The sequence below is a fragment of the Schistocerca americana genome, chromosome 5 (genome assembly GCF_021461395.2).
Source record: "Schistocerca americana isolate TAMUIC-IGC-003095 chromosome 5, iqSchAmer2.1, whole genome shotgun sequence".
Lineage (NCBI taxonomy): Eukaryota > Metazoa > Arthropoda > Insecta > Orthoptera > Acrididae > Schistocerca > Schistocerca americana.
In genome coordinates this window covers 51,242,879-51,267,765 of record NC_060123.1, presented here as the reverse complement: position 1 = coordinate 51,267,765, position 24,887 = coordinate 51,242,879, and the positions used below count along the sequence as shown (strand labels likewise).

Genomic DNA, 24,887 nt, shown 5'->3' with positions numbered 1-24,887 from the left:
ACAATGAATGACACTGCAGCATGTTTACGGATTAGTCATGCATCAGCACACCACATTGTGCATAATGTGCTCCAGTTTCACAAAATGTGTGCAAGATGGGTGCCACCGCAGCTGACTCCTGAAATGAGAGAACGACGTGTTGATGCTTGTGAAGAACTTCTTCAGTGCTTTGAACGAGAAGGTGATGGCTTCTTTGCAAGAATCATTACTGGGGACAAAACGTGGGTTCACTTCCACCAACCGGAAACGAAGAGAGCGAACAAGGAATGGTGCCATTCCTCATCACCAAAACCAAAGAAGTTTCGAACAGAACCATCAGCAGGAAAGGTTATGCTGACTCTCTTTTGGGACAAAAAAGGTGTCATTTTGGAGCATTCTATGCCTAGAGGGACCACCGTCACCAGTTCATCATACACAGATCTCCTAAAAAAATCATCTGTGGCCTGTAATCAAATCAAAGCAACATGGATTGCTGTCAGAAGGTGTCCTTTCGCAACATGACAAGGCAAGGCCCCACACTGCCCGTACAATAGATGCAACAATCACAGACCAGCATTTTGAGTGTCTTCCTCATCCACTATACTCACCAGACCTTGCCCCAAGTGATTTCCGTATGTTTGGGCTACTCAAAGACGTAATGGGAGGAAAGAAGTTCCGTTCTGATGAAGATGTACGCCACATGGTGCATGAGTGGTTGCGTGGACTACCAAAAGAATTTCTTTCTAAAGGAATTTATGCACTTTGTAAGAGCTGGAGGACATGAATTGAGCGTGGGGGAGATTATGTTGAAAAGTAATACAGCTTTGTACCACTTCCACACAATAAATAATATTTAAAAAAATATGTAAGGTTTTCATTTGACTCACCCTCGTATGAACTCATTTACTCTACCTATATGAATGTGTGACACTTTTGATTTTACAAAAACAATGCCATTTAGTAATATAATTTGTCCGTTACACTAGACAGAATTTTGTTCATAGCTGCACATTAAAGAAGACAAAATGCACTTAAAATTACTGTTAATTGTGTATTTATATGTTTGATATTTTCCACGACATAAATTTTTGAACACAGTTAAAATTGCCTGGATTCTGTGGACATGGACAGTATTGGGCCAGTACTGAGAGTGTTAATGAAAAAAATAAGCATGAAAAGATCACTGTCAAAAAAAAATTGAAACACCATATCTACCATCAAATGAGTCCAAACAACTGTTATTAAAACTGTTAAAATGAAATTACAGTAAAATAACATGACATTAGGATAGCAATGCCCTCTAGTGGGACATTCAGTAGTGTTGTATTGCTGGCAGCTGTCTGTCACTATGTGTCCTCCTGTGTTTTTGGCAGCTTGTGGTAGGTTGCCATGGTCACCTCGTCTCATGTACTTGCTGCAAACATCCACTGCCCCTTCCCACCACGTATGTCCTTATGTGTTTCACTCGTGGCTGAACGACCTCAAATGGGAACTCCCGACCAATAATGCCATGCAATCATTTCATTTTCACTGGAAGATCAGATCACTGAACTCCAGGATGAACCATTCTGATTGTTCAGCACATTTTTTTGGATACAGCATACTGTGTGTGCAAATTTCTTGTTCTTAGAATACATTTAGTGTCCACCCCTTATTTGCTCTACATAAAATTTTAAGATTTTTTGTGCACATTCAACAGAGCATTTACATTTAGCTAAGTGTGCTACAGAAATTGTCTTATTGCTGTGGAGATGTGAGTGTTCTTCAAATCTTGTTGCAAAGTCTCATCCCGTCTGCCCTACATATGCATTTTTTCCCCAGAATTACTACACTTGATCCAGTGCACTCTCAAACTTGCAATGGGTTCTTGTTATTATCAATGTTGTTGAATAGTTCTAGGAAGTTTGATTTGAATGAAAAATGTCTATACATTTTTTATGTTTTTAAAACTGTGACTGGGATGTGCATATGCTTTTTTGTTTTAAAATTTTCAATTCCTTTAAAAAAAATTTCAAGTGTTATAACTTTAATAATTTCCATTCTTGGCAATTATTTTTAAAATACTCGCTTTTCATGATCAACCACAGTAAACATACAAGTACACTGTTATACTCATGCTTCACCTATGTTTTTCTCCCTTCCCCTCTTATCCCCTGCCTGCCTACCCTCACCCCAACCTCCCCCTCCAGTATCCCCATATAATAATACAGGGTAATATTCTAATTTCATGCTTTTATGATATGACAATGTGATCCATGTTCAGTGAAATATTACATGCCTTACTCTTATCTGTTTATATGAGGTGTGACTGGAAAGTTTTAAGAATGGATCCGCTACTGCTTACTGGTACGGCGGGCAGGTACACGGAGGGTGGGGAGTGAGTCATTGCCTTGTCCTTGAACACCCTCTGACCGGAAACTGTGTTTCCTTTATTCAGTTCATTCTGGCAGCTGGTTGATTGTGGGTCTGTTAAGGCTTGATGCCGGATCCTGTCTGCGTGAAAATGGACGTAAAAACGGAGCAACGAGTTTGTGTGAAATTTTGTTTTAAAACCGGGAAATCAGCTTCTGAGACTTACGAACTACTAAAAACAGCTTTTGGACATAATTGTATGAGCCAGTCAAATGTTTTTGTCTGGTTCAACAGATTTAAAAATGGCCTCATATCATTTGAAGATTAACCACAGTCCGGCGGTCCTTCCACCTCAAAAACGAATTAAAATGTTGTGAAAGTTCGCGACTTAGTGTGCTCTGATCGTAGACTTACAATTAGAGAGGTGGCTGATGAACTTAATTTAAGTTTCTATGTTGTTCAGTCTATTTTAACTGAAGATCTGAACATGCATCAAGTGTCCGCAAAATTCATTCCAAAAGTGTTGTCAAGTGACCAGAGACAATACCGACTTGAAGTGTGCCAAGAACTGATTAATCAGACTAAAAATGACCCAGATTTGTTGAATAGGGTAATTACAGGTGACAAATCATGGGTATATGGATATGATCCTGAAACCAAAGTGCAGTCTTCGCAGTGGAAGACTCCAGGTTCACCATGATCAAAAAAAAGCACGGCAAAGTTGGTCGAAGGTGAAGAGAATGTTGGTGATTTGTTTCTATTCTAACGGTATTGTGCATCATGAATTTACCCGTGGAGGACAGTAAATTAACCAGGAATACTACAAATGTGTCCTTGAGACAGGAGTTGGGTGCTACACCATGACAATTCTCTGGCTCATCGTGCCTTCTCCAGTGTTGAATTTTTGACCAAATTCAAAATTCCTGTGCTTCCATATTCCCCCGATTTGGCCCCTGCGGACTTCTACCTAAACTGGAATTTACACTGAAAGGGAAGTGATTTGACTCGGTTGACGACGTCCAGGCAAATATGGAGAGCGTCCATAACACACTTCAGAAAAAACATTTCGAGGAATGTTAGCAAAAGTGGAAACACCACTGGAGTCAGTGTGTTCAGTCAGAAGGGAACTATTTTGATGGAAATGCATCAAAGTAGCATGTAAGTACCTCCATTGTACAATTACAGGCTCATTCTTAAAACTTTCCAAACACACCTTGTATATCTGTACAAAGCTCTTTAGTGGATTCAGTAGTCTGAAGATGGCAACTGCTTGCTGAAACAGGTTATGTGAATATTTTTTATGTATCTATGCAATCGTGATATAATAAATTATTATACGAGCTTCCGAAGGTAATTCGAGGGCTGTGCAATACTTGGTCAGGATGCTCAAACCTATGACCCAATCCCACAGTCAAAATTTTGCCACTCAGTTCATCTTTGGGAACAATAATGTAGGAGTGTGGTGCACAAACCTTTTGAACACCTTCCTGAAGAAGGCTGAAATCAATCAAATTGAATGGCTCATGGTATCTGTTTTACATGAGCCAGACCGAGCATGCTTAGGACCAGTTGAACCTTGCAATGTGTCATTGCAGAAATCCTTCTTTCACGTACTGAATGACATCAGGACGGCTGCCATTGACAAGTGAGGCAGGCATGAGCAGCAACATCTCAACCTCTTTGCCACATCAAGGAACACTTAAGCATGTTACAACACATGGGGTGGAACAACATGGCACTGAATGTTCCAGCAGAGGATTTTGATTTCACACATGTGCCCTTTTGCATAGACTGCCTTCATTTTTCAAATATTATTTGTTTTTATGCCTTCAATGTACTGCCATTTAAGGGAGTTTTAAACAGGGATACTTTGCTTCTATTTACAAAACATTATTGGTGTTTATTGCTTCCTTCTAGGCACTATGAAGCTGACAAGTTGTACCCTGATTGTAAGCAGCGGTCGGAGTCAGAAAAATTTAGTTGCACTTCGCCATTTTGCAGCTTTTTGGAATTGGCTTTTCCTTTTATTACATTTGTGCTCTTTCCATTTAATTCTACTTTTGCAAAACTTCACACAAGTTGCCTCTATAGAAATTTTACCGTGGTTTCATTTATTTTGCATTCAGTACTCTGAAAATGTAACAAAACAGTAATAACACCAACCACCATTGTTGATGCTTTGCATGAGGGTAATCTCAAAAGCAAGGTCTTCTATTTTTTTATAAGTACACAGACCTGTTTATTTCTACAGTGGTTTACACCAGTTTACAGCTTGAACATTTAGCTATTTTTTGACATAATCATCATTTCTGTCAATGCATTTTTGTAGATGCTGTGGTAGTTTTGTATACCCATGTTATACCAGCTCGCCGCCAAGCTGTTCAGAAAGTTATGAACCTCTTCTTTCACCTCGTCATCAGAGCTGAATCGCTTTCTGGGCAAATGTTCTTTTAACCTAGAGAACAGGTGATAGTCACTGGGTGCCACGTCAGGACTATAGGGTTGGTGGGTGATAATGTTCCACTGAAACTGTTGCAGGAGAGCAACGGTTTGCCGAGCAATGTGCAAGAGAGCGTTGTCATGGAGAATGTGTATGCCCTTGCTCAACATTCCTCTTCTCCAGTTCTGAAATGCCCGTTTGAGTTTTTTCAGAGTCTCACAGTACCTGTCAGTGTTAATTGCGGTCCCAGCAATTCAGCTCCGATGACAAGGGGAAAGAAGATGTTCATAACTTTCTGAATAGCATGGCGGCGAGCTGGTATGACATGGGCACACAAAAACTGCCACAGCGTCTACAAAAATGCACCAACCGAAATGGTGATTATGTCAAAAAATAGCTAAATGTTCAAGCTGTAAACTGATGTAAACCATTGTAGAAATAAACAGGTCTATGTACTTATAAAAAAAATAGGAGACTTTACTTTTGGGATTACCCTCGTAAATGAAAACGATATGCACTTGGTGTAAAACTTTCTTAAATTGTAGGGTACTTAAGATAGAAAAAGCTAATGATTACTGATTCATACTACACTATGTGATCTAAAGTGTCCGGACATTCCCAAAAAACATACATTTTTCATATTAGGTGCATTGTGCTGCCACCTACTGCCAGGTACTCCGTATCAGCGACCTCAGTAGTCATTAGACATCATGAGAGAGTAGCATGGGGCGCTCTGCGGAACTCACGGACTTCAAATGTGGTCACATGATTGGATGTCACTTGTGTGATACATCTGTATGAGAGATTTCCACACTACCAAACGTCCCTAGGTCCACCGGTGATAGTGAAGTGGAAACGTGAAGGGACACGTACAGCACGAAAGCGTACAGGCCAACCTCGTCTATTGACTGACAGAGACTGCTGACAGTTGAAGAGGGTCGTAATGTGTAATAGGCAGACATCGATGCAGACCATCACACTGGAATTCCGAACTGCATCAGGATCCACTGCAAGTACTATGACAGCTAGGCAGCTGGTGAGAAAACTTCGATTTCATGGTCGAGCGGCTGCTCATAAGCCACACACCATGCCGGCAAATACCAAACAACGCATCACTTGATGTAAGGAGCGTAAACATTAGATGATTGAACGGTGGAAAAATGTTGTGTGGAGCGATGAATCAGGGTACACATTATGGCGATTCGATGGCAGGGTGTGGGTATGGCGAATGCCCAGTGAACTTCATCTGCCAGCGTGTGTACTAACGACAGTAAAATTTGGAGGTGGTGGTGTTATGGTGCGGTCGTGTTTTTCATGGAGGAGGCCTGCACCCTTTGTTTTTTTGTGTGACACTACCACAGCAGAGGCCTACATTGATGTTTTAACACCTTCTTGCTTCCCACTGATAAAGAGCAATTTGGGGATGGCGATTGCATCTTTCAACACAATCGAGCACCTGTTCATAATGCACGGCCTGTGGCGGACTGGTTACACGACAATAACATCCCTGTAATGGACTGGCCTGCACAGAGCCCTGACCTGCATCCTATTGAACACCTTTTGGATGTTTTGGAACGCTGACTTTGTGCCAGGCCTCACAGACAAACATTGATATCTTTCCTCAGTGCAGCACTCCGTGAGAATGGGCTGTCATTACCCAAGAAACCTTTCAGCACCTGATTGAACATATGCTTGTGAGATTGGAAGCTGTCATCAAGGCTAAGGGTGGGCCAACACCATATTGAATTCCAGCATCCACAAACTTGTAAGCCATTCCCAGTCAGATGCCCGGATACTTTTGATCACATAGTGTCCTTTTATGATTCGTTTTTCCTCTTCAGTCTAATTACATGCATTTGCAGATATACAGGTAGAACTTATTTTAACAGTTTATTTAAGTAAATGGTTTTTTCTTGTTTCATGACATGTTGAAGCATATCGTAATAGCACTTATTGCCTTTTACAACTGTGGTCGATTCACCATGTCAGATGACACAATCTTTTAGATAATAGCCAACGACAGAGGAGATGCAGCCACTCTGTCAATATATCTTATTTTTATCTTTATTTTTGATCTTTACTTATCAACAAACTAAAAGAAATTGTTATTCTTTAATACAAATTTTATAATGTTATGTAAAGAAAGTAGTAAGTACTCAGTTTTCTGTTGAAAGACCTTGCATTCTATTATAGTGTATTGATCGTTGTGTTGTTGTTGTGGTCTTCAGTCCTGAGACTGGTTTAATGCAGCTCTCCATGCTACTCTATCCTGTGCAAGCTTCTTCTTCTCCCAGTACCTACTGCAACCTACATCCTTCTGAATCTGCTTGGTGTATTCATCTCTTGGTCTCCCTCTACGATTTTTATCCTCCATGCTGTCCTCCAATACCAAATTGGTGATCTCTTGATGTCTCAGAACATGTCCTACCAATCGATCCCTTCTTCTAGTCAAGTTGTGCCACAAGCTCCTCTTCTCCCCAATTCTATTCAATACCTCCTCATTAGTTATGTGATCTACCCACCTAATCTTCAGCACTCTTCTGTAGCACCACATTTCGAAAGCTTCTATTCTCTTCTTGTCTAAACTATTTATCATCCATGTTTCACTTCCATACATGGCTACACTCCATACAAATACTTTCAGAAACGACTTCCTGACACTTAAATCTATATTCGATGTTAACAAATTTCTCTTCTTCAGAAACGCTTTGCTTGCCATTGCCAGTCTACATTTTATATCCTCACTACTTCGACCTTCATCAGTTATTTTGCTCCCCATAGCAAAACTCCTTTACTACTTTAAGTGTCTCATTTCCTAATCTAATACCCACAGCATCACTGGACTTAATTCGACTACATTCCATTATTGTCATTTTGCTTTTGTTGATGTTCATCTTATATCCTCCTTTCAAGACACTGTCCATTCCGTTCAACTGCTCTTCCAAGTCTTTTGCTGTCTCTGAGAAAATTACAATGTCATCGGCAAACCTCAAAGTTTTTATTTATTCTCCATGGATTTTAATACCTACTCCGAATTTTTCTTTTGTTTCCTTTACTGCTTGCTCAATATACAGATTGAATAACATCGGGGAGAGACTACAACCCTGTCTCACGCCCTTCCCAACCACTGCTTCCCTTTCATGCCCCTCAACTCTTATAATTGCCATTTGGTTTCTATACAAATTGTAAATAGCTTTTCGCTCCCTGTATTTTACCCCTGCCACATTCAGAATTTGAAAGAGAGTATTCCAGTCAACATTGTCAAAAGCTTTCTCTAAGTCTACAAATGCTAGAAACGTAGGTTTGCCTTTCCTTAATTTAGCTTCTAAGATAAGTCGTAGGGTCAGTATTGCCTCACGTGTTCCAATATTTCTACGGAATCCAAACTGATCTTCCCCAAGGTCTCTACTAGTTTTTCCATTCGTCTGTAAAGAATTCGCGTTAGTATTTTGCAGCCGTGAGTTATTAAACTGATAGTTCAGTAATTTTCACATCTGTCAACACCTGCTTTCTTTGGGATTGGAATTATTATGTTCTTCTTGAAGTCTGTGGGTATTTCGCCTGTCTCATACATCTTGCTCACCAGATGGTAGAGTTTTGTCAGGACTGGCTCTCCCAAGGCCGTCAGTAGTTCTAATGGAATGTTGTCTACTCCCGGGGCCTTGTTTCAACTCAGGTCTTTCAGTGCTCTGTCAAACTCTTCACACAGTATCGTATATCCCATTTCATCTTCATCTACATCCTCTTCCATTTCCATAATATTGTCCTCAAGTACATCACCCTTGTATAGACCCTCTATATACTCCTTCCATCTTTCTGCTTTCCCTTCTTTGCTTAGAACTGGGTTTCCATCTGAGCTCTTGATATTCACACAAATGGTTCTCTTTTCTCCAAAGGTCTCTTTAATTTTCCTGTAGGCAGTATCTATCTTACCCCTAGTGAGATAAGCCTCTACATCCTTACATTTACCCTCTAGCCATCCCTGCTTAGCCATTTTGCACTTCCTGTCGATCTCATTTTTGAGACGTTTGTATTCCTTTTTGCCTGCTTCATTTACTGCATTTTTATATTTTCTCCTTTCATCAATTAAATTCAATATTTCTTCTGTTACCCAAGGATTTCTACCAGCCCTCGTCTTTTTACCTACTTGATCCTCTGCTGCCTTCACTACTTCATCCCTCAAAGCTACCCATTCTTCTTCTACTGTATTTCTTTCCCCCATTCCTGCCATTTGTTCCCTTATGCTCTCCCTGAAACTCTGTACAACCTCTGGTTTAGTCAGTTTATCCAGGTCCCATCTCCTTAAATTCCCACCTTTTTGCAGTTTCTTCAGTATTGATCGTCTGCACTGGAAATTACAACAGAAGTAAACTGAAGAAGAAAATTTTACAATATGGTATGCTTCTGTTCTTATAAATACTATTTATTTTGCAAAGCAGGAAACTGATGTGTCTGACTATAAGATGGACCAAAATGGAATATGAACGAAATTAGGATTTGAATTTCTGAGGTAGTGTTATCAAGAGAGTACTACAGATGCAAATTTACTGTAGTAATGAGTGACAGTTTTTGACTATAAATAGTTATAAATAATTTTTAATGATAGTAGTTTACTCAGTCTGGGACTTTTCTTCCTTCTCTATCATAAAATACTAAACAAACCTACATTTTTAGGAAAAAAAGGGGAAAAAAGTCAACAGTGTGAGCAACTGGTATTTATCCCAGATGTGAATATTCCTACATTATCATGATTTTCTGTGATGTGTACTCATTAAGTTTATTATTTTATTTTATTCACCCAGCAGAGGCCAGGTCAACTGTGAAAACAGACATGTCATATACCAGCTCTTCTGCAATCACTGCACAGCTTTATATATTGGTATAAATGCCAATCAATTGTTCATCAGGATGAATGGCCACTGAAAAGCTGTGGCCAAGAGCAAAGTAGGCCACTATGTAGCACAATATGCAGCTGAACATAACATGCTTGATTTCAGTGGCTGCTTCACAATCTGGGCCATCTGAATCCTCCACTGCATCGCCATCTTTTCTGAACTGTGCAGATGTGAGTTAACCTTATAACACATTCTTCATTCCCAAGATCACCCCAGCCTCAACCTAAGGTAACCTACTGTCCCCACACCCTCCACCCAACAGTCTGGGTCCCCTCGGTCTTATCACCTCCTCCCTACTCACATCCTTTCACTCTCTTTTTGTGCCACCCTCTGCAAATACACACAGCCATCTTTCCCTTCCCTGCTCCTCTCCTTTTCCACGCCCCATTCCCCTTTTCCCACCACCCTGCTCCATAGCCACCGAATGCTGTGCCTGGTGGCGGTCTTATCATGCCTCCTTCTAGTCACTGCATGCTCTGCCAGATAATGCTCTTCTCTCCCCCGCATGTGCCCCACTATCCCTTCCCCTTTCCCACCCCCTCCAGATCACTGCTTCCGTTCAATGTGACAACAGCATTAGATCAAAGGTGTCACAGATTGGGGTCATGTGTGCATGATGTGTGCTTGCTTGTGTGAATGAATGTGAGTGTGTTTCCTTTTCTGACTAAGGCTGTGGCCAAAAGCTAAACATGTACTAATCTTTTCTTTGTACCTGTCTGTAACTCAATGTGTCATCTTTGCAGTATCAATCTACCTTTTCCTTATATAGTTGTTGTTATTGTTATTTACATTGTCACTTAATTCTGTCAACTGGTATTAAATCATTATCATCATACATTAAGATAAAAAAATCCAGTCAACCAACAGAACTTGACAGTATGTACAAATATAAAACAATGCTAGTGATGATAAACTGTTAATACGGTATAGAGAATCGAATGTATTATTTACCTGTGAGAATTATTTTATTAATCTATAAACCTGAAAGTAAATATTACGTAACTCGATTTTGTAAAGGTACAGCAGGAACACTAACAGTGACTTAAACACTAATAACTGCTGGGGGCACAGTTTACATAGATATTGTATGTGCAAGAAAGGAATTAACCAGGAGTGATCTAAAAGAGGAACTGGTTTAATCTACAGCACCATATCCTTGCAACGTTTGATTCATTTCATTTGCTTTGAGGCTCTTCTTCAAACCAAGAGTTACACAACATACTAATTACTTCATCACTAATCAGATTTAGTTAATTACATTTGTGTCAAGAAGTGATGGAATTCTACATAATGCACAATAATATTACACATACCACCTCTTACATTTTACAATTTGACAGAGTGATCTTCCAGAGAAACACTGAAGTGACACAAATCACTGCTTACCAGGAGGCAAAACATCAGAGCAACTTTGGCGACGCGCTGCAACGGCAACTTACTGGCAGCTCGCCGAGCAGCTTCTCCAGCACGTACACTTGCCTGGTATGACAGCCTTGCCAACAGTGCTTCGGTGGCATCTGTCTCTGACATATGGCGCACCTAAAAGTGGTGAGAATTATTTAGACTTTGAGTGAGAGTTTCAATAAATCCTGTGAATATTTTGGATGGCAGAAGAGTGTGTACTCACTAAGCACTAGAAAATGAACCATTGGAACATGGCTGACATGTACAGATAAATACAATGTAATTCGTAGCCTCTTATAAACACAGTACCTAATGTATTGAAGGTATTGAAAGGATTGTTCACTGGTGAAAAATGTAAAATTAGATGCAGATAGAATGGATGACAGTACTTACACTCCAAGCAATGCTGATACACATTTAAAAAGGAGAACAAAATGTTTGACTCCCTTTATCCTCACTCTTAACCTGAGGTCTGAGTGATATCCCACTTTTCTCCTTGACAAAGGAAGATAACAGTTCTGAAACCTGTAGTGGTTTTTAAGGGGAAAGAACAAACATAACTGGTCTTCAATTTTCAGCTGGGAAAAAAAACTAATTCATGGCAAATGTGAGAGATGCCCAAAATATGTAGAAACACCAGTGCATGAAACAGAAAGGGTTAATAAATATAAATATTTTGGATAAAACATACAGCAGAGTGGATTTTAGAAATCTCCAAGGAATAGAAGGGTTAATAAAATGGAAAGAGTGTACAGTTTAACTATAAACATTTGTGGCAAGAGATGCATCCTTATAGGTATAAAGCTAAAATATTACATTACAGTCACAAGCCCAGAAATTTTATATGCATGTCAAGTCTGTATTCCCGTTTTTCTGCAAAAAGAAATCACGAACAGTCTCTAACACAGAAATAAGAAAAGAACAGGATAGAAACAACATCAAAGAATCAGAAACAACAGACAAACTGTTTCATAACTAATGTACTCAATTTAGAAGGCTACTAAGGCAGGAAAAATAAAATCAGAAACAACTTCCAGGAAAGAAAGGAAAAGCAACATGAAAAGAAGATGAAGTAATGGAAAAAAGGGAATCAACAAGAAATGTAAAGGAACTGAAGCTGTCAAGTTAACCTAGTTGGCCAATACAATGAAAATAATTACAAATGTGGACAAATACCTAGCTTTCAAGATTTAAAGTGTCTTTATCAGGAAAAAGGGAAATAGGAAGAAAGTTGTGTAATATGTACTGGTTATGCATGTACAGAGCAGGGAATTGCTCCAAAACCTGGTACTGGAGAAACCAAAGGTGCAGAAATTGTTATGAAAGGTATAAAAGTTATGCACGGATTCTTTATAGAACAAACATGATTCCAGTCATCTAAACTACTATCTCATTAACAAAACATAATACAAAAATTTCATATTTGAAATGATTTCATGTGTATTACACATTTCTTGCTCAGGATTTCACATTTCTTGTGGCAGGATTAAAATATTCTAATAACATTAAATAATTTAAGGATTAATAGAAGAGACGCTAAGTCACTGAAAGGAAGGAGCGTGAGCGCGCTCACACACACACACACACACACACACACACACACACACACACACACACACACACACCTGTGCAATGACATTGTCCTACTGATTACATCGCACTGGCACTCTACATCGACTGGAATGAACTTTTGTATTGATTGGAGTGAGTGAGGGCAGAAATGAGACAGGGAGTGCCAGGGAGCACTGAGGAAAGACAGCTGATGGCTGGGAAGGAGAGCAGCTTGGTACAGGGGACAGGAGTGAGGCACTGGTGAGCCGTCCGTCCCGGACATAGGTAGAGAGAGGAGAATGCAGCACAGTTCGGAGGGGAAGATAAAACGGAAGAAGGGGAAACTGTGAGGAAGAGAAGGTGGATGCAGGATGTCTGAAGTTATGATCCTGGGCCAAGATGAAAGTGAGTGTGAGGCGCAAACTAATGGAAACTGAGGACAGAAGAAGAATATGATCAAAGAATGTGTCACAAGGGCAACTCAATTCTATGTTATTCAGGGGATTGGGGGAAAGGATCGAGATGGCATGGGTTGTGAAGCAGCCATTGAAATAGAGCATGCTGTGGTCTAAGGTTGGTTGGTTTTGGGGAAAGAGACCAAACAGCGAGGTCATCGGTCTCATCGGATAAGGGAAGGAAGTCGGTCGTGCCCTTTCAGTGGAACCATCCCGGTATTTGCCTGGAGCGATTTTGGGAAATCACGGAAAACCTAAATCAGGATGGCCGGATGCAGGATTGAACCGTCGTCCTCCCGAATGGGAGTCCAGTGTGCTGTGGTCTATGGCTTCTTCTGCCACTGGGTGGTCAGTTCCGCTCTTGGTCACAGTTCAGTGAAGGGCCATTAATTTGAGTGGCCAGCAGGTTAATGGCCATACCAACATAAATTGCTGTGCAGAAGTTATAGCAGAGCTGGCATATGGCATGGCCAAGACCAGAGTTGGTCACCCAGATGCTGCCGAGAACAACATACTCAACTTCCATGGCTGTTTGAAAGTCTGTGCCAGCTCGAGCTTCCTCCACAACATCAACTTTTCTGAATTACCTACATGGGAGCTGTCCTTGAAACACATCCTTCAATCCTGTAATCCTCCAGGCCTCAATCTCCACTGCCTCTGGACCCTAATCCACCCCGGATCATAACTTCACTCGTGCTACACCCACAACCTCTTCCCCACAGGACCCCCTTCATCTGTTTTATCTTCCCCTCCAAATCCACTCCACCGCATCATTGTACACCTTGCACAGTTACCCCTGACTGCGGCCAGAACAAGCTAACTTCTGCCATCTTTCTATCCTATGCACCTGTTGGGTTACTGTCTTGTCCATAAATTATAGCATCATATTAAACTAATTGTTTCCAAGCCAGTAAGTCAATTGTATGCTACAAAAGGAGACATAAGTGACGGTTTTTCATGAGAATAATTTCTTCTTCAATTTTAAAATATAAAGGACGGAACAAGCAAACATTTACATAAAAGGATACAGCAAAACTTAAGCAAGAGTTTATATTACCAATTGCAATGGACTTCACCACCTACATTCTACATGAATCAGTTAACAGTAGCAATTTGCTTGTGCACAAAGTCAGGAGAATAGCACCTGTACTGATCCTGGTGAAGCTCAAATATTTGCTTCTGTGGCACTCAAAAATAATGTTTGCCAAAAGTTACCCTATGGTGGAGCAAGACATGAATAGCACCACAAAAAGAGGCAACATACGATCTTAACAATTTACAGAAATATTATGTGTATAACATTTATTTTGAAACACTGCGACGCTCAGATGCAAGTCTGAAGACACATTAAAACAACAGCAGTACATGCCTGCAAGGCAGCATTTCTCCGAAATAATTAAAACATACTCATACAATATACCGCTGTCATAGCATGAAATTTACACATCATGCCCCATTAACCTTTCAGTAAGATGTTTATGAAACAGCTAGCACTATGAAAAAATGGATATCAGTTTCACCACCACCAACAACAACAACAACATCATACAGTTTCTCACAGTGTTCACCATCACCATCATCATCATCATCTCTTCTTCTTCTTCTTCTTCTTCTTCCCCATTCCTTTTACTAAGTACCTTTCCTTGAGGAATGTTCTGCAGCAGTTTATATCAGAGTGTCTTTCCTTGTAGAATGGCAGAGATATTGCTATTTTCTGCATTTTATTATGGTTAGAACTTCTTTTTCTTTCTTCATTTGCCTGAGAACACCATTGTTAGTAATTTTATTATCCATTGCACTTTAGCATTCTTCTGTACTGCTGCACCTCAACTGTCTCAAGTCGTTTGCCCATCGTCTTGGTCTTAGTCAACATCTCGGCTGCTCAGGAAATATGGGAAGTATGTAGCAATGTACAAAACTTAATTTTTTTTCTACTAATAGGTGATGGCACTTCAACACATTAGTCATTTTACAAAATGCAGCTCTGGCTTTCTCAATAGCGACCAATTTTTTGCTATTTATCCTGTTAGTTATAAATATTAGTTCCCAGTCACTTATATATGTTTAATTGTTCAACAAATTTACCCTTAATGTTTAGAGGACAGTTTGGTACATCTTTCTTGCTGATGACCATTAATTTGTTTTATTTATGTTGATTCCTTGGCCATAATGCTTACTACCTTCATCAAGTCATGATACAATTTGTTTAAGACTATTTAAACTGTCAGCAAACATTACAGTACTAGCTGAGAAACCTGGTGTTGTCCAGGTATTTATTGATAGCTGTGCCTGAGACTTGGAACATGTGGCATTTATTTTATACTTATGAATAGAATAGAATAGAATAGAATAGAATAGAATAGAATAGAATATTTTTATTAGCCTTTCAGTATTTTTCATACAATTGGCTTCGTCAAAGATTACAGAGGGTTTTAGTTTTAGTACGATATTCAAATAGTTGCAGAAAGGGGAGAAAAGGAACTAAAGACCTTTTCTTCAGCATTATGTAAAACAATGTTTTATACAGTAATTAAATACACACATAAGAAAAGAATCACAGTAAATAACTAGCTTATATAATATCACAACATTTTCTTCATAACTTAGGTAAAACATATATTTTGATGATTAGTTTCTAAGAATTATTCAGTTGTATAGAATTCGTTGTTTTTTAGCCAGGTTTGCAATGTATTCTTATATTTATTTAGTGGTACTGTACGAGCTGAGCATGGTAACTTATTGAAAAATTTTATGCTTAAATACTTATAGTTATTATGGACTACAGCAAGTCTTGTGGAAGGCAAGTCCAGCAGGTGACTGTTTCTTGTACTGTGTGCACGCACATCACATCTCATATTCAATTTTTTCACATTTTCTCTGGCATATATTAGACAGTTATATATGTACATGCTTGACACTGTCATTACGCCAAGAGATTTAAAATAATTTCTGCAGGACTCTCTGGGTGCTAACCCCTCCATGCACCTGATTGCTTTCTTCTGGCATCTGAAAATACATTCAGCCCCTGGGGAGTTACCCCAAAGCAATATTCCATATTGCAGTTGGGAATGAAAAAAAGCATAGTATGAGTGGAGTAGCAATTGCTTGCTCGCACTGTTTCTTAATTTATACAATAAGAAAAGTACTCGTGCTAGTTTACTACATAGATAATTGGTGTGTACTTCCCATGAGAGCTTTTGGTCTATGATTAGTCCAAGAAATTTCACTGTTTTGTTTTCATTTTTAGTTACTTTGAGATTAAATATTATTTCTTCTGTTTTTCTTTGATTTATGCACAGCTGGTTAGCCTGACACCAGTAATTAGCCATTTGCATCATTTCTCTATTTTTGTCCAGTACACTCTGTAAGTTCTCTCCTGTATTTATTAATGTCATATCGTCAGCATATAGTATGTTCTTACACGGCATGTAATTCGAGAAGTTATTAACATAGACAATGAACAGAAAAGGTCCAAGAACAGAGCCTTGGGGTATTCCTCTTTCTATAGGGAGTATTTCTGACCTCTTCTTATTTGCATATACAAGTTGTAACCTATTGCTTAGATAAGATCTGAATAGTCGGAGTGTGTCATCTTCAATGCCACAGTATTTTAACTTTTTGATGAGTATGTCATGTGACACTGAGTCAAAAGCTTTACTTAGGTCAATAAGTGTTCCAGACATTGATACCCTTTTTTCATACCCTTCATAAACATTGCTTACCAAAGCTTCTACTGCTTTTACAGTTGACAGGTGTGACCTGAAGCCAAATTGTTGTTCATTTAAAATTTTGTTGGTTTCAAAATACCTGTATATCTGCTTATGCACACAATTTTCTACTAACTTGGATATGATTGGTACTATTGAAATGGGTCTGTAGTTAATTGGGAGGTTTCTTTCACCTTTTTTATACACAGGCAATGTAACTGTGAGCTTAAGACAGTCGGGGAATATTCCTTCATCAAGTACTCTGTTTGATAGTGAGAGAAGTGGCATTTCAATTTCTTTTGCTATACAATTAATGATGAGATTACTGAGTCCATAATAATCTTCTGTTTTGGAATTACTTAATTTGTTTATTGACTTATGAATATCATTTAATGTGATTCGGGTCCAAGTGAACTTCTCACTTCTTGTCTGTTTTGCACAAGTGAGCAATGCTTCTGCATCAGAGGCAGAATTGATGGGTGGGGTGGTGACGCTATTTACAAAATATCCATTGAGAATATTGCAGTCAATAGGGATACTCCTTTCTTTATTTGTATTATTTATTTCCCTTTTAATGACAGTCAAGGCAGCTTTACATTTATTTTTAGAATTTAAAATATATTCATCATTTGCACAGCACTTAGCATTTTTTATTTCTAATCTGTAAAGGTTTCTCATTTTAGTGTAATTTTCCTTGTCCCTATCACTGTTATGAGATTTGTCTTTCATAATCATCAGTAGTATTCTGAGTTTGTTAAGTTGTGGGGTGTACCACTTGTTAATATTTTGTTGCTTATGAGTAATATTACTCTGGTACCTTTTGGTTACCAAGGGGCATGTCATTTCTACCATATGCTTGATCTCTGTCAGAAAAATGGAAAAACATTTATCAATTGTTTTCTTGTTATCCATTACATGAGTCCAATCCATTTCTTTTAACTGGTTTATCATTTTTTTTACATTGGATTCACCAAGAATTCTATATGTCACTTCTCTCTCTGTAGAACTGAAGGCTGACTTTTCTATTTGAAGCCATAGCTCTGCATGATCTGATATTCCTAATTCTATCACATCACATTGTATGGAGTCTCTTTGTACATTGCTAATTATGTTACGAAGCATGTGTTCAGTCTAGTGGGTTTTTCATTGAGACAGTAATAGTTTAATGACTTCAGAGTGTTAATCATATGAATTACATTTTTTCTCTTTGCCCTTATATCTATGTTAATATCACCTACAATTACAATTCTATGCTGTTTATATTTTGACAACAACAATATTAAAGTATTAATTTTTTTCTATAAATACTATCTCATCAGAGCCTGGGATTCGATAAATTGAGACAATTACAGTTTTCTGTTCATGCATTACCACACCGGCTACTTCTATTGTAGCTTCAAGGCATATTCTACTAAGGTCTATAACTCAGTAATGCAATTCAAGGTCACTTTTGACATATATTGAGGCCCCACCATGTGTAATACTTTTTCTGCAGTAGCTTGTAACTAACGAATATCCAAGAGGAACACACAAGTCTATTTCAGCGTCTTTCATCCAGTGTTCATTGATGCATAGAACACTGCAGTTGATTTTATCGAGCCAGTATTGCAATTCATTGATTTTACGCTTAAGAGATTGTACATTTATATGAAGGAGGAGGAAACTGCCACTGCTACATAATGGTATTCTACTTTCACAGAACCTTCTGTATTCATTTGTTTTCGCTACATATTCTAAGGTTTCACAATTATCTGAATGAATTAGACACTGCTGCAGTTTCCACTTAATGTGGTTTCTAACTTTCCTTCGTCTGTAATGTCATTTTCTCTAAAAAAAAAAGGAGGTGTACAGTCATGCTCTGTGGGACTGTCTTTTAAGACAAGGCTGCTGCATGCTCGTATTTCATTTACAACTTGGTTTATCTCCTGACACAAAAATGTTTTCCCATGGTAATTTAGATGCTCACCATGTTCAGTGTGCATATTTCTTTCAAGTCTGCTAATATCCACTACATTGCATTTAGCATAAATGGAACATAGTTGTTTGATTTTAATATTTGTTTTACGAATCTCTTTGTTAACACATGATTTATAGATCAAGTCATGTTTATGAGGTATCGTCACAACAATAGTGTTTTCCACCTTACTTACATCTAACAAAAATTTCAAACCTGTTATACAATTTTTGGCTTCATTATGTGCTACATCATTTGCACCAGTCACACAAACAACAAAGTCACTGTCCCTTGTTGTATTCTTGTGTTCTGATATGCCTTCAACAATATTTTCTGTCCTCGCACCAGGTTTTACAATGCCAGTTGCACGAAGATCCGTATTCACATCCTGTAGAATATTTGCTAGCTTTCTTCCGTGGCTGTCCGCTAGAAAAAGCACATTGTGTTTCTTTGTTCGCTGTTTCTGGATGTTGGCGATGTTTTTGCAGCTCCTTACAATGTTTTTATCTTCACGTTGGGTGGCTTGTTCACTTTCAATGTTTATGGAGTTGCTGCTGCTTTCTGATAAAACACTGAACTTGTTTGTGCACACGAGATTAGGTTTATTCCATGTATTTTGTTGTGAGCAAAGCACTTTTTTAGTTACTTTGTTTGGCATTACACGAGAAATAGTTTTTGAATTGTTTACACACTTTAGGCCACTGTTTTCACTTTGAAGGCCTATTTACGCAGTTTTGACCGTTACTCTCACTGGCATTTGAGTTCGGCCTATTTACGCAATTTTGACCATTACTTTCACTGGAATGCATGTTTAACTTGTTTATGCTCTTTTGGCGTTTACTGCTCGCAACCAATGTTTTTAACTCACTGTTTTCATTCTCAAGTTCAGTGATATCTCGTCTCAGTATATCAGCAACTAGCTGAAGACTTTTTAATCGTTAATTTAACTTTTCGATTTCTCCTTTACCGTTATTACAAACACTATTTTTTACAATGTGGCTGTAGCTTTTTGTCTCATTAACATTACTCGCTTCTGCACTTGACGTGCTTTCCCTTAAATATTGTACAGCTTCCCAATCCGTTGTAGTTCCTACCTCTTTCATCAGCTGAACATGTAAGGAAGACTCGCATGCTTCACAACAAAACTTAATTCGCTCTTTCAAATTTCTAACGAGACGTATTTCACTGTTGCTTAGACCAACACAATCACTGTGAAACTGTTTTCTACACCATAATCCACAGATCACGAATATTTCCGTGTTTTTTATTAATTTACTGCACTTAAGACACGATTTACTCTTATCACTAGCAGCCATCTTATGAAGCTTCTTTGTATACAATATTTGAAGTAGTATGATTGGGGACATGAATGAAGAGCTTGTCTGCTTCACTAAAATGCAAGAGAGCAAAAAGCATCTGACACTAAGGTCCACACACACAACAAGCAGCATCTGGCCTTGTGCTTTGTTTCTGATCATGGCATAACATAAATTCACTGGGAACTGTACACTTTTAAAGTGAAATGGTAAACTGATAGGAATATGTGAAATTCGAGGCATATAAAAAAGCACTTGCATGTGGTACTTCCTATCAAAAGTTCTGATTCTATGATGTTCCATTGTAGAACAGTAACTTTAAACCTCTGTGAGTGAAGGTTTTCAGGAGCAACATAATGGATGACACACTCAATTGGAGTTACATCACGTCCTATGTTTAGAAGGAGTTTCCAAAGAGCAAGTTAAACCCTGATGTTCCTGAGCCAAAGCAAGTCTCACTCAACAAACTTCATTGAATTCTTGAGGCTCCATAGTCCCTTGTCTTTTAACAGTTCTGATGTATTCAGAAAGAGCTGCCAATTTTTTAGGAATTCTTATATGTAAACAAAATAAAATCAAAACGTGATGAGTAAGCATCCAACTCACAAACCAAACTTATAAATTCACTTTTCTAAGCAAATATTATAATTAAAACCTATCGAAAGAAGCAAAGCAAAGTCATTAAGTTTTTAATACACAGAGTTAAATCTGTACATTTTAGCCAAGTAAATTTGCTATTAGTTTGTATTTGTAAAGGGAAGATTGCAGTGCTTAACTCTATCACTGACAAACGTAAAAAATACATCTTCCACTGAGTTAAAAACAGGCTTTCGTACATTCTCCCAATACATTCCTTACTATAGTCCTCACATGTGCATTCCATTTCATATTGTTCTGCAACATTACGCCTAGGTAGCTAATCGACGTGACATAAGCAGCACACTATTGACATTGAATTTGAACATTTTTGGTTCGTTTTTCCTATTAATCTGGATTAACATACGTTTTTCTGGTTTTGTGCTAGCTGCCATTCATTAAACCAACTAGAAATTTTGACTAAGTCATCTTGTATTCTCCTACAATCACTGAATGATGACACCTTCCCATACACCACAGCAAATAACCGCAGACTGCTGATTACTATGTCTGCCAGATCATTTCTGTATATAGAAAACAACAGGGGCCCAATAATAACTTTTCTAGGGCACTCCTGACAGTACCCTTGTCTCTGATGAATACTCACCATTGAGCACATCATACTGGGTTCTGCTACTTAAGAAGTCTTCGAGCCACTCACATACCTGGAAACCTATTCTGTATGCTCCTACCTTTGTTAACAGTCAGCAGTGTGGCACCATGTCAAATGCTTTCCGGAAATCTACGAATACGGAATCCACCTGTTGCCCTTCAGCCACGGTTCGCAGGATCTCATGTGAGAAAAGGGTAAGCTGAGTTTCGCATGAACAATGCTTTCTAAAACCATGCTGGTTTGTGGACAGAATCTTTTCCCTCTCACAGAAATTTATTGTGTTCAAACTGAGAATATGTTCAATGATTCTGCAGCAAACTGATGTTAAGATATTGATTTGTAATTTTGTTCAAATGGTTCAAATGGCTCTGAGCACTATGCGACTTAACTTCTGAGGTCATCAGAACTTAGAACTAATTAAACCTAATTAACCTAAGGACATCAAACACATCCATGCCCAAGGCAGGATTCGAACCTGCGACCGTATGGGCCGTTTGGCTCCAGACTGTAGCGCCTAGAACCACACGGCCACTCCAGCCAGCTGTAATTTTGTGGATATGTTCTTTTACCCTTCTTATATACAGGAGGCAACTGCACTTTTGTCCAGTCACTTGGGACTGTGCACTGGGCGAGAGATTTGCAATAAATGCAAGCTAAGTATGGAGCCAATGCCTTAGACTACTCTTTCTAAAACCAACTGGGATTCCATCTGGACCTGGTGACTTATTTGCTTTCAATTCTTTCAGTTCTTTCTCTACACCAGCAAAGTGTATTACTATGTCCTCCATACAGGAGTCTGTGTGACGGTCAAATGATGGTATGTTTGTACAATCCTCCTGTGTGAACAATTTCTTAAATTAGAAATTCAAAACTTTGGCTTTACTTTTGCTATCTTCTACAGCTACATTGGACTGGTTAACAAGTGACTTACAGAAGTCTTGGACCCACTCAGCAATTTAAAGCATGACCAGAATTTTCTCAGGTTTTTAGCAAGATCTATTGCTAGGCTATGACAGTCTTAGTAATTGTAAATTTCACACATTGATCTTTTTACAGATGCAAGAATTTCTATTAACTTTTGTCAATCATCACTTGAGCTTTCTCTTTTGAAGTAAGAGTGCAACAGTCTTTGCTTCCTCAGCATTTTTTGAATTTCACTGTTAAATTCCTCTACATCCATCATACTGAAACTAAATGATCCAATTCATTGTCAAAGTGGGATGCCAACAACTACCTGTCTGCTCTTCCCAACAAAAATACTCTCCTAGTCTTCTTGACTGATTTATTAACTTTAGTAACCAAAGTCACTATGATGACATCTTGGTCACTACTCCCTCTCTCTGTATACTGATACCATTGATTAATTCGGGCCTGTATGGAGCTAGAAGGTCTAAAATATTTCTGCTGTGCACAGGCTGTCAAGCTAGCTGCAACAGTTTTCAGAAACAATGTTCTAAAGAACTTTGCAACACCATCTGTACTCCTTGCAATGAATCCATTGACATTCCAGTCTATACTTGGTAAAAAGTCATCTCCAACTAATGTTGCACTATCTGGGTATTTCTGCACTACTGACCGTAGATTTTCCGTCAATGACTCTAAAACAGCCCCAGTAGAATCGAGTGGCCGGTTAAAACATCCAACAATTAACTTGATTTCACCTAGACCTGTTATATGCAACCAGATAATTTCATTATCACACTCAAAATCAACCTCAGTAGAGACAATATTTTTGTCATCTGCAATGAACACACAATCTCCTCTGTCTTTTTGAAATACTTTCCATGAATAACTTAATATCTCATAGCTTCCTACTTTGGGTTTCAGCCAGCTCTCAGACCCGAGAATAATTTTAATGTGAGAAGTTTTCTAGAGGGCAGTACATTCATGACTTTATTACAAATACTTTGACAATTCACTGATAAAATTTTGACAGACTCTGAATATGGTATGATTTTGCTATCTGTGAGTCATCTTGTGAGTATTCATGCCTAGCCTAAAAAACACAATCAACTTTGGGAATGATGCTGCGAGTTGTGAGCTTCACTTGCATCCCATGTGTGAGGGCAGCAGCCTTCACCACCTCCGCCAACTGCCTATACAAACTGAGGGTGGCCTCAGAATCCAAGTGACAGGCATCGTTGGTGCTGACATGTGCCCAAAATTGAAAATGACTGCACCCTGCATCCTCAATAGTCACTGGCAAGGCCTCCTCCACATCTCGGATGAAGCCCCCCCACAGACATACCAAGTGCACATTAGATTTTTTTTCCAGCTCTGAACGCCATCTGCCTAAGAGGCTCCATAACGAGTCTAATGTTGGATCTCCTGATAACTAGTGAACCCCTGCCGCCATGTGCCTGCCCGTATCTTGCTGAAGGAGCAGCAACCTGTTCACTCACAGGGTAAATAGGCACAGTCAGATGGCCAGCCTCACACTGGCCCTCTGCCTGGAACAACGCAAATGCATTGCCAGCTGCCACTCATTCTCCTGTGAAGGCCAATCCACTGCTTTGAGTACACTGCTAGGTGGCTCGACAGTAGATCCCGTGGACAAAACAAACAACACCTGAGGTGTCTCATGCAATGTGTCAGGTTTTCCACCTCTGCTACAACCCGAGGCAGCAGCCTGAAGACGACTGACCAAGGCCAAAAGCAAACTGTGACCAGCTCTTACTGTGTCCGCAAACAGTATGCACGCATCATACTTGTTCCAGTATTTTTAGCTTAAGAACTGACAATAAAAGCACAGACAGAAACCTAGATAAGCAACTTGCTAATCTCCTGACATGTCACCAATGGATGCTGATGCCTTATAAGCTGCAAAGCTGGCTGTTCCACAGAAATGAAAACTGTACTACAGACACAACACTTTACAATTGCAAAAATGTGAGAATAAATCTCTTAACCAGAGAAAAGCCACATACGAAGTTTAAGAACTATACTACTAAGAAAACAAAGAGGAAGCTAAATATGTAATTAGATGCTGTATGTGTGAAGCCCTCATCTGATATAAGAGAGGACCTGATGGCCCTAATCAGATCAGGTTAAACAAATTAAATAAATACAATTTATGAGTGTTCACGCAGACACAACCGTTTTACATATTTATTACTAGTATAGAATATTATTGATGCAGCACATATAGCTCACTTTCTCTCCATTTAAGATGATCCCTTCTTTAACATTTACAAGTGTTTCTTTGTAGATATTTTCAGAATTAAGATTGAATATCAGTGGTGAAAAATGCAGCCCTGTCTCACTCCTTGGCATAACTTTAATGTGTCAGATCTCTCTTGTTTTACTTTCTCAGCAGCATATTGATTTCAATATAAGTTAATTACTACCCAGAGGTATCTGTCATTTGGCACACTGTTTCTTTTGCACCTCGCCATGTTGTACCCTATCAAAAACCTTTTGATGATCACTACAACAGGCATGGCTATCACACTTCATGTCCCTACAGCTCAAGAATATGATTTGAATGCAGAACAAAGCCTCTAAAGTACTGACAGTTTCTCTTGGTGCTAGTGTCAATGCCTCCTTCAGGAGTGCTAGTTCTGCAGTTTCGCAGGAGAGCTTCTG

The 24,887-nt window shown here is 38.9% G+C and overlaps 1 protein-coding gene across 1 annotated transcript in view; it reads right to left on the bottom strand.

Annotated features, from left to right (window-relative positions):
• LOC124615821 (solute carrier family 35 member F5) overlaps nucleotides 1–24,887 on the bottom strand; it is a 171,321-nt gene that overhangs the window by 68,239 nt on the left and 78,195 nt on the right. The window contains exon 5 of the mRNA XM_047143961.1: nucleotides 11,053–11,205. Within this exon, the coding sequence (XP_046999917.1) occupies nucleotides 11,053–11,205 (153 nt within the window). The remainder of the gene's footprint in view (nucleotides 1–11,052; nucleotides 11,206–24,887) is intronic.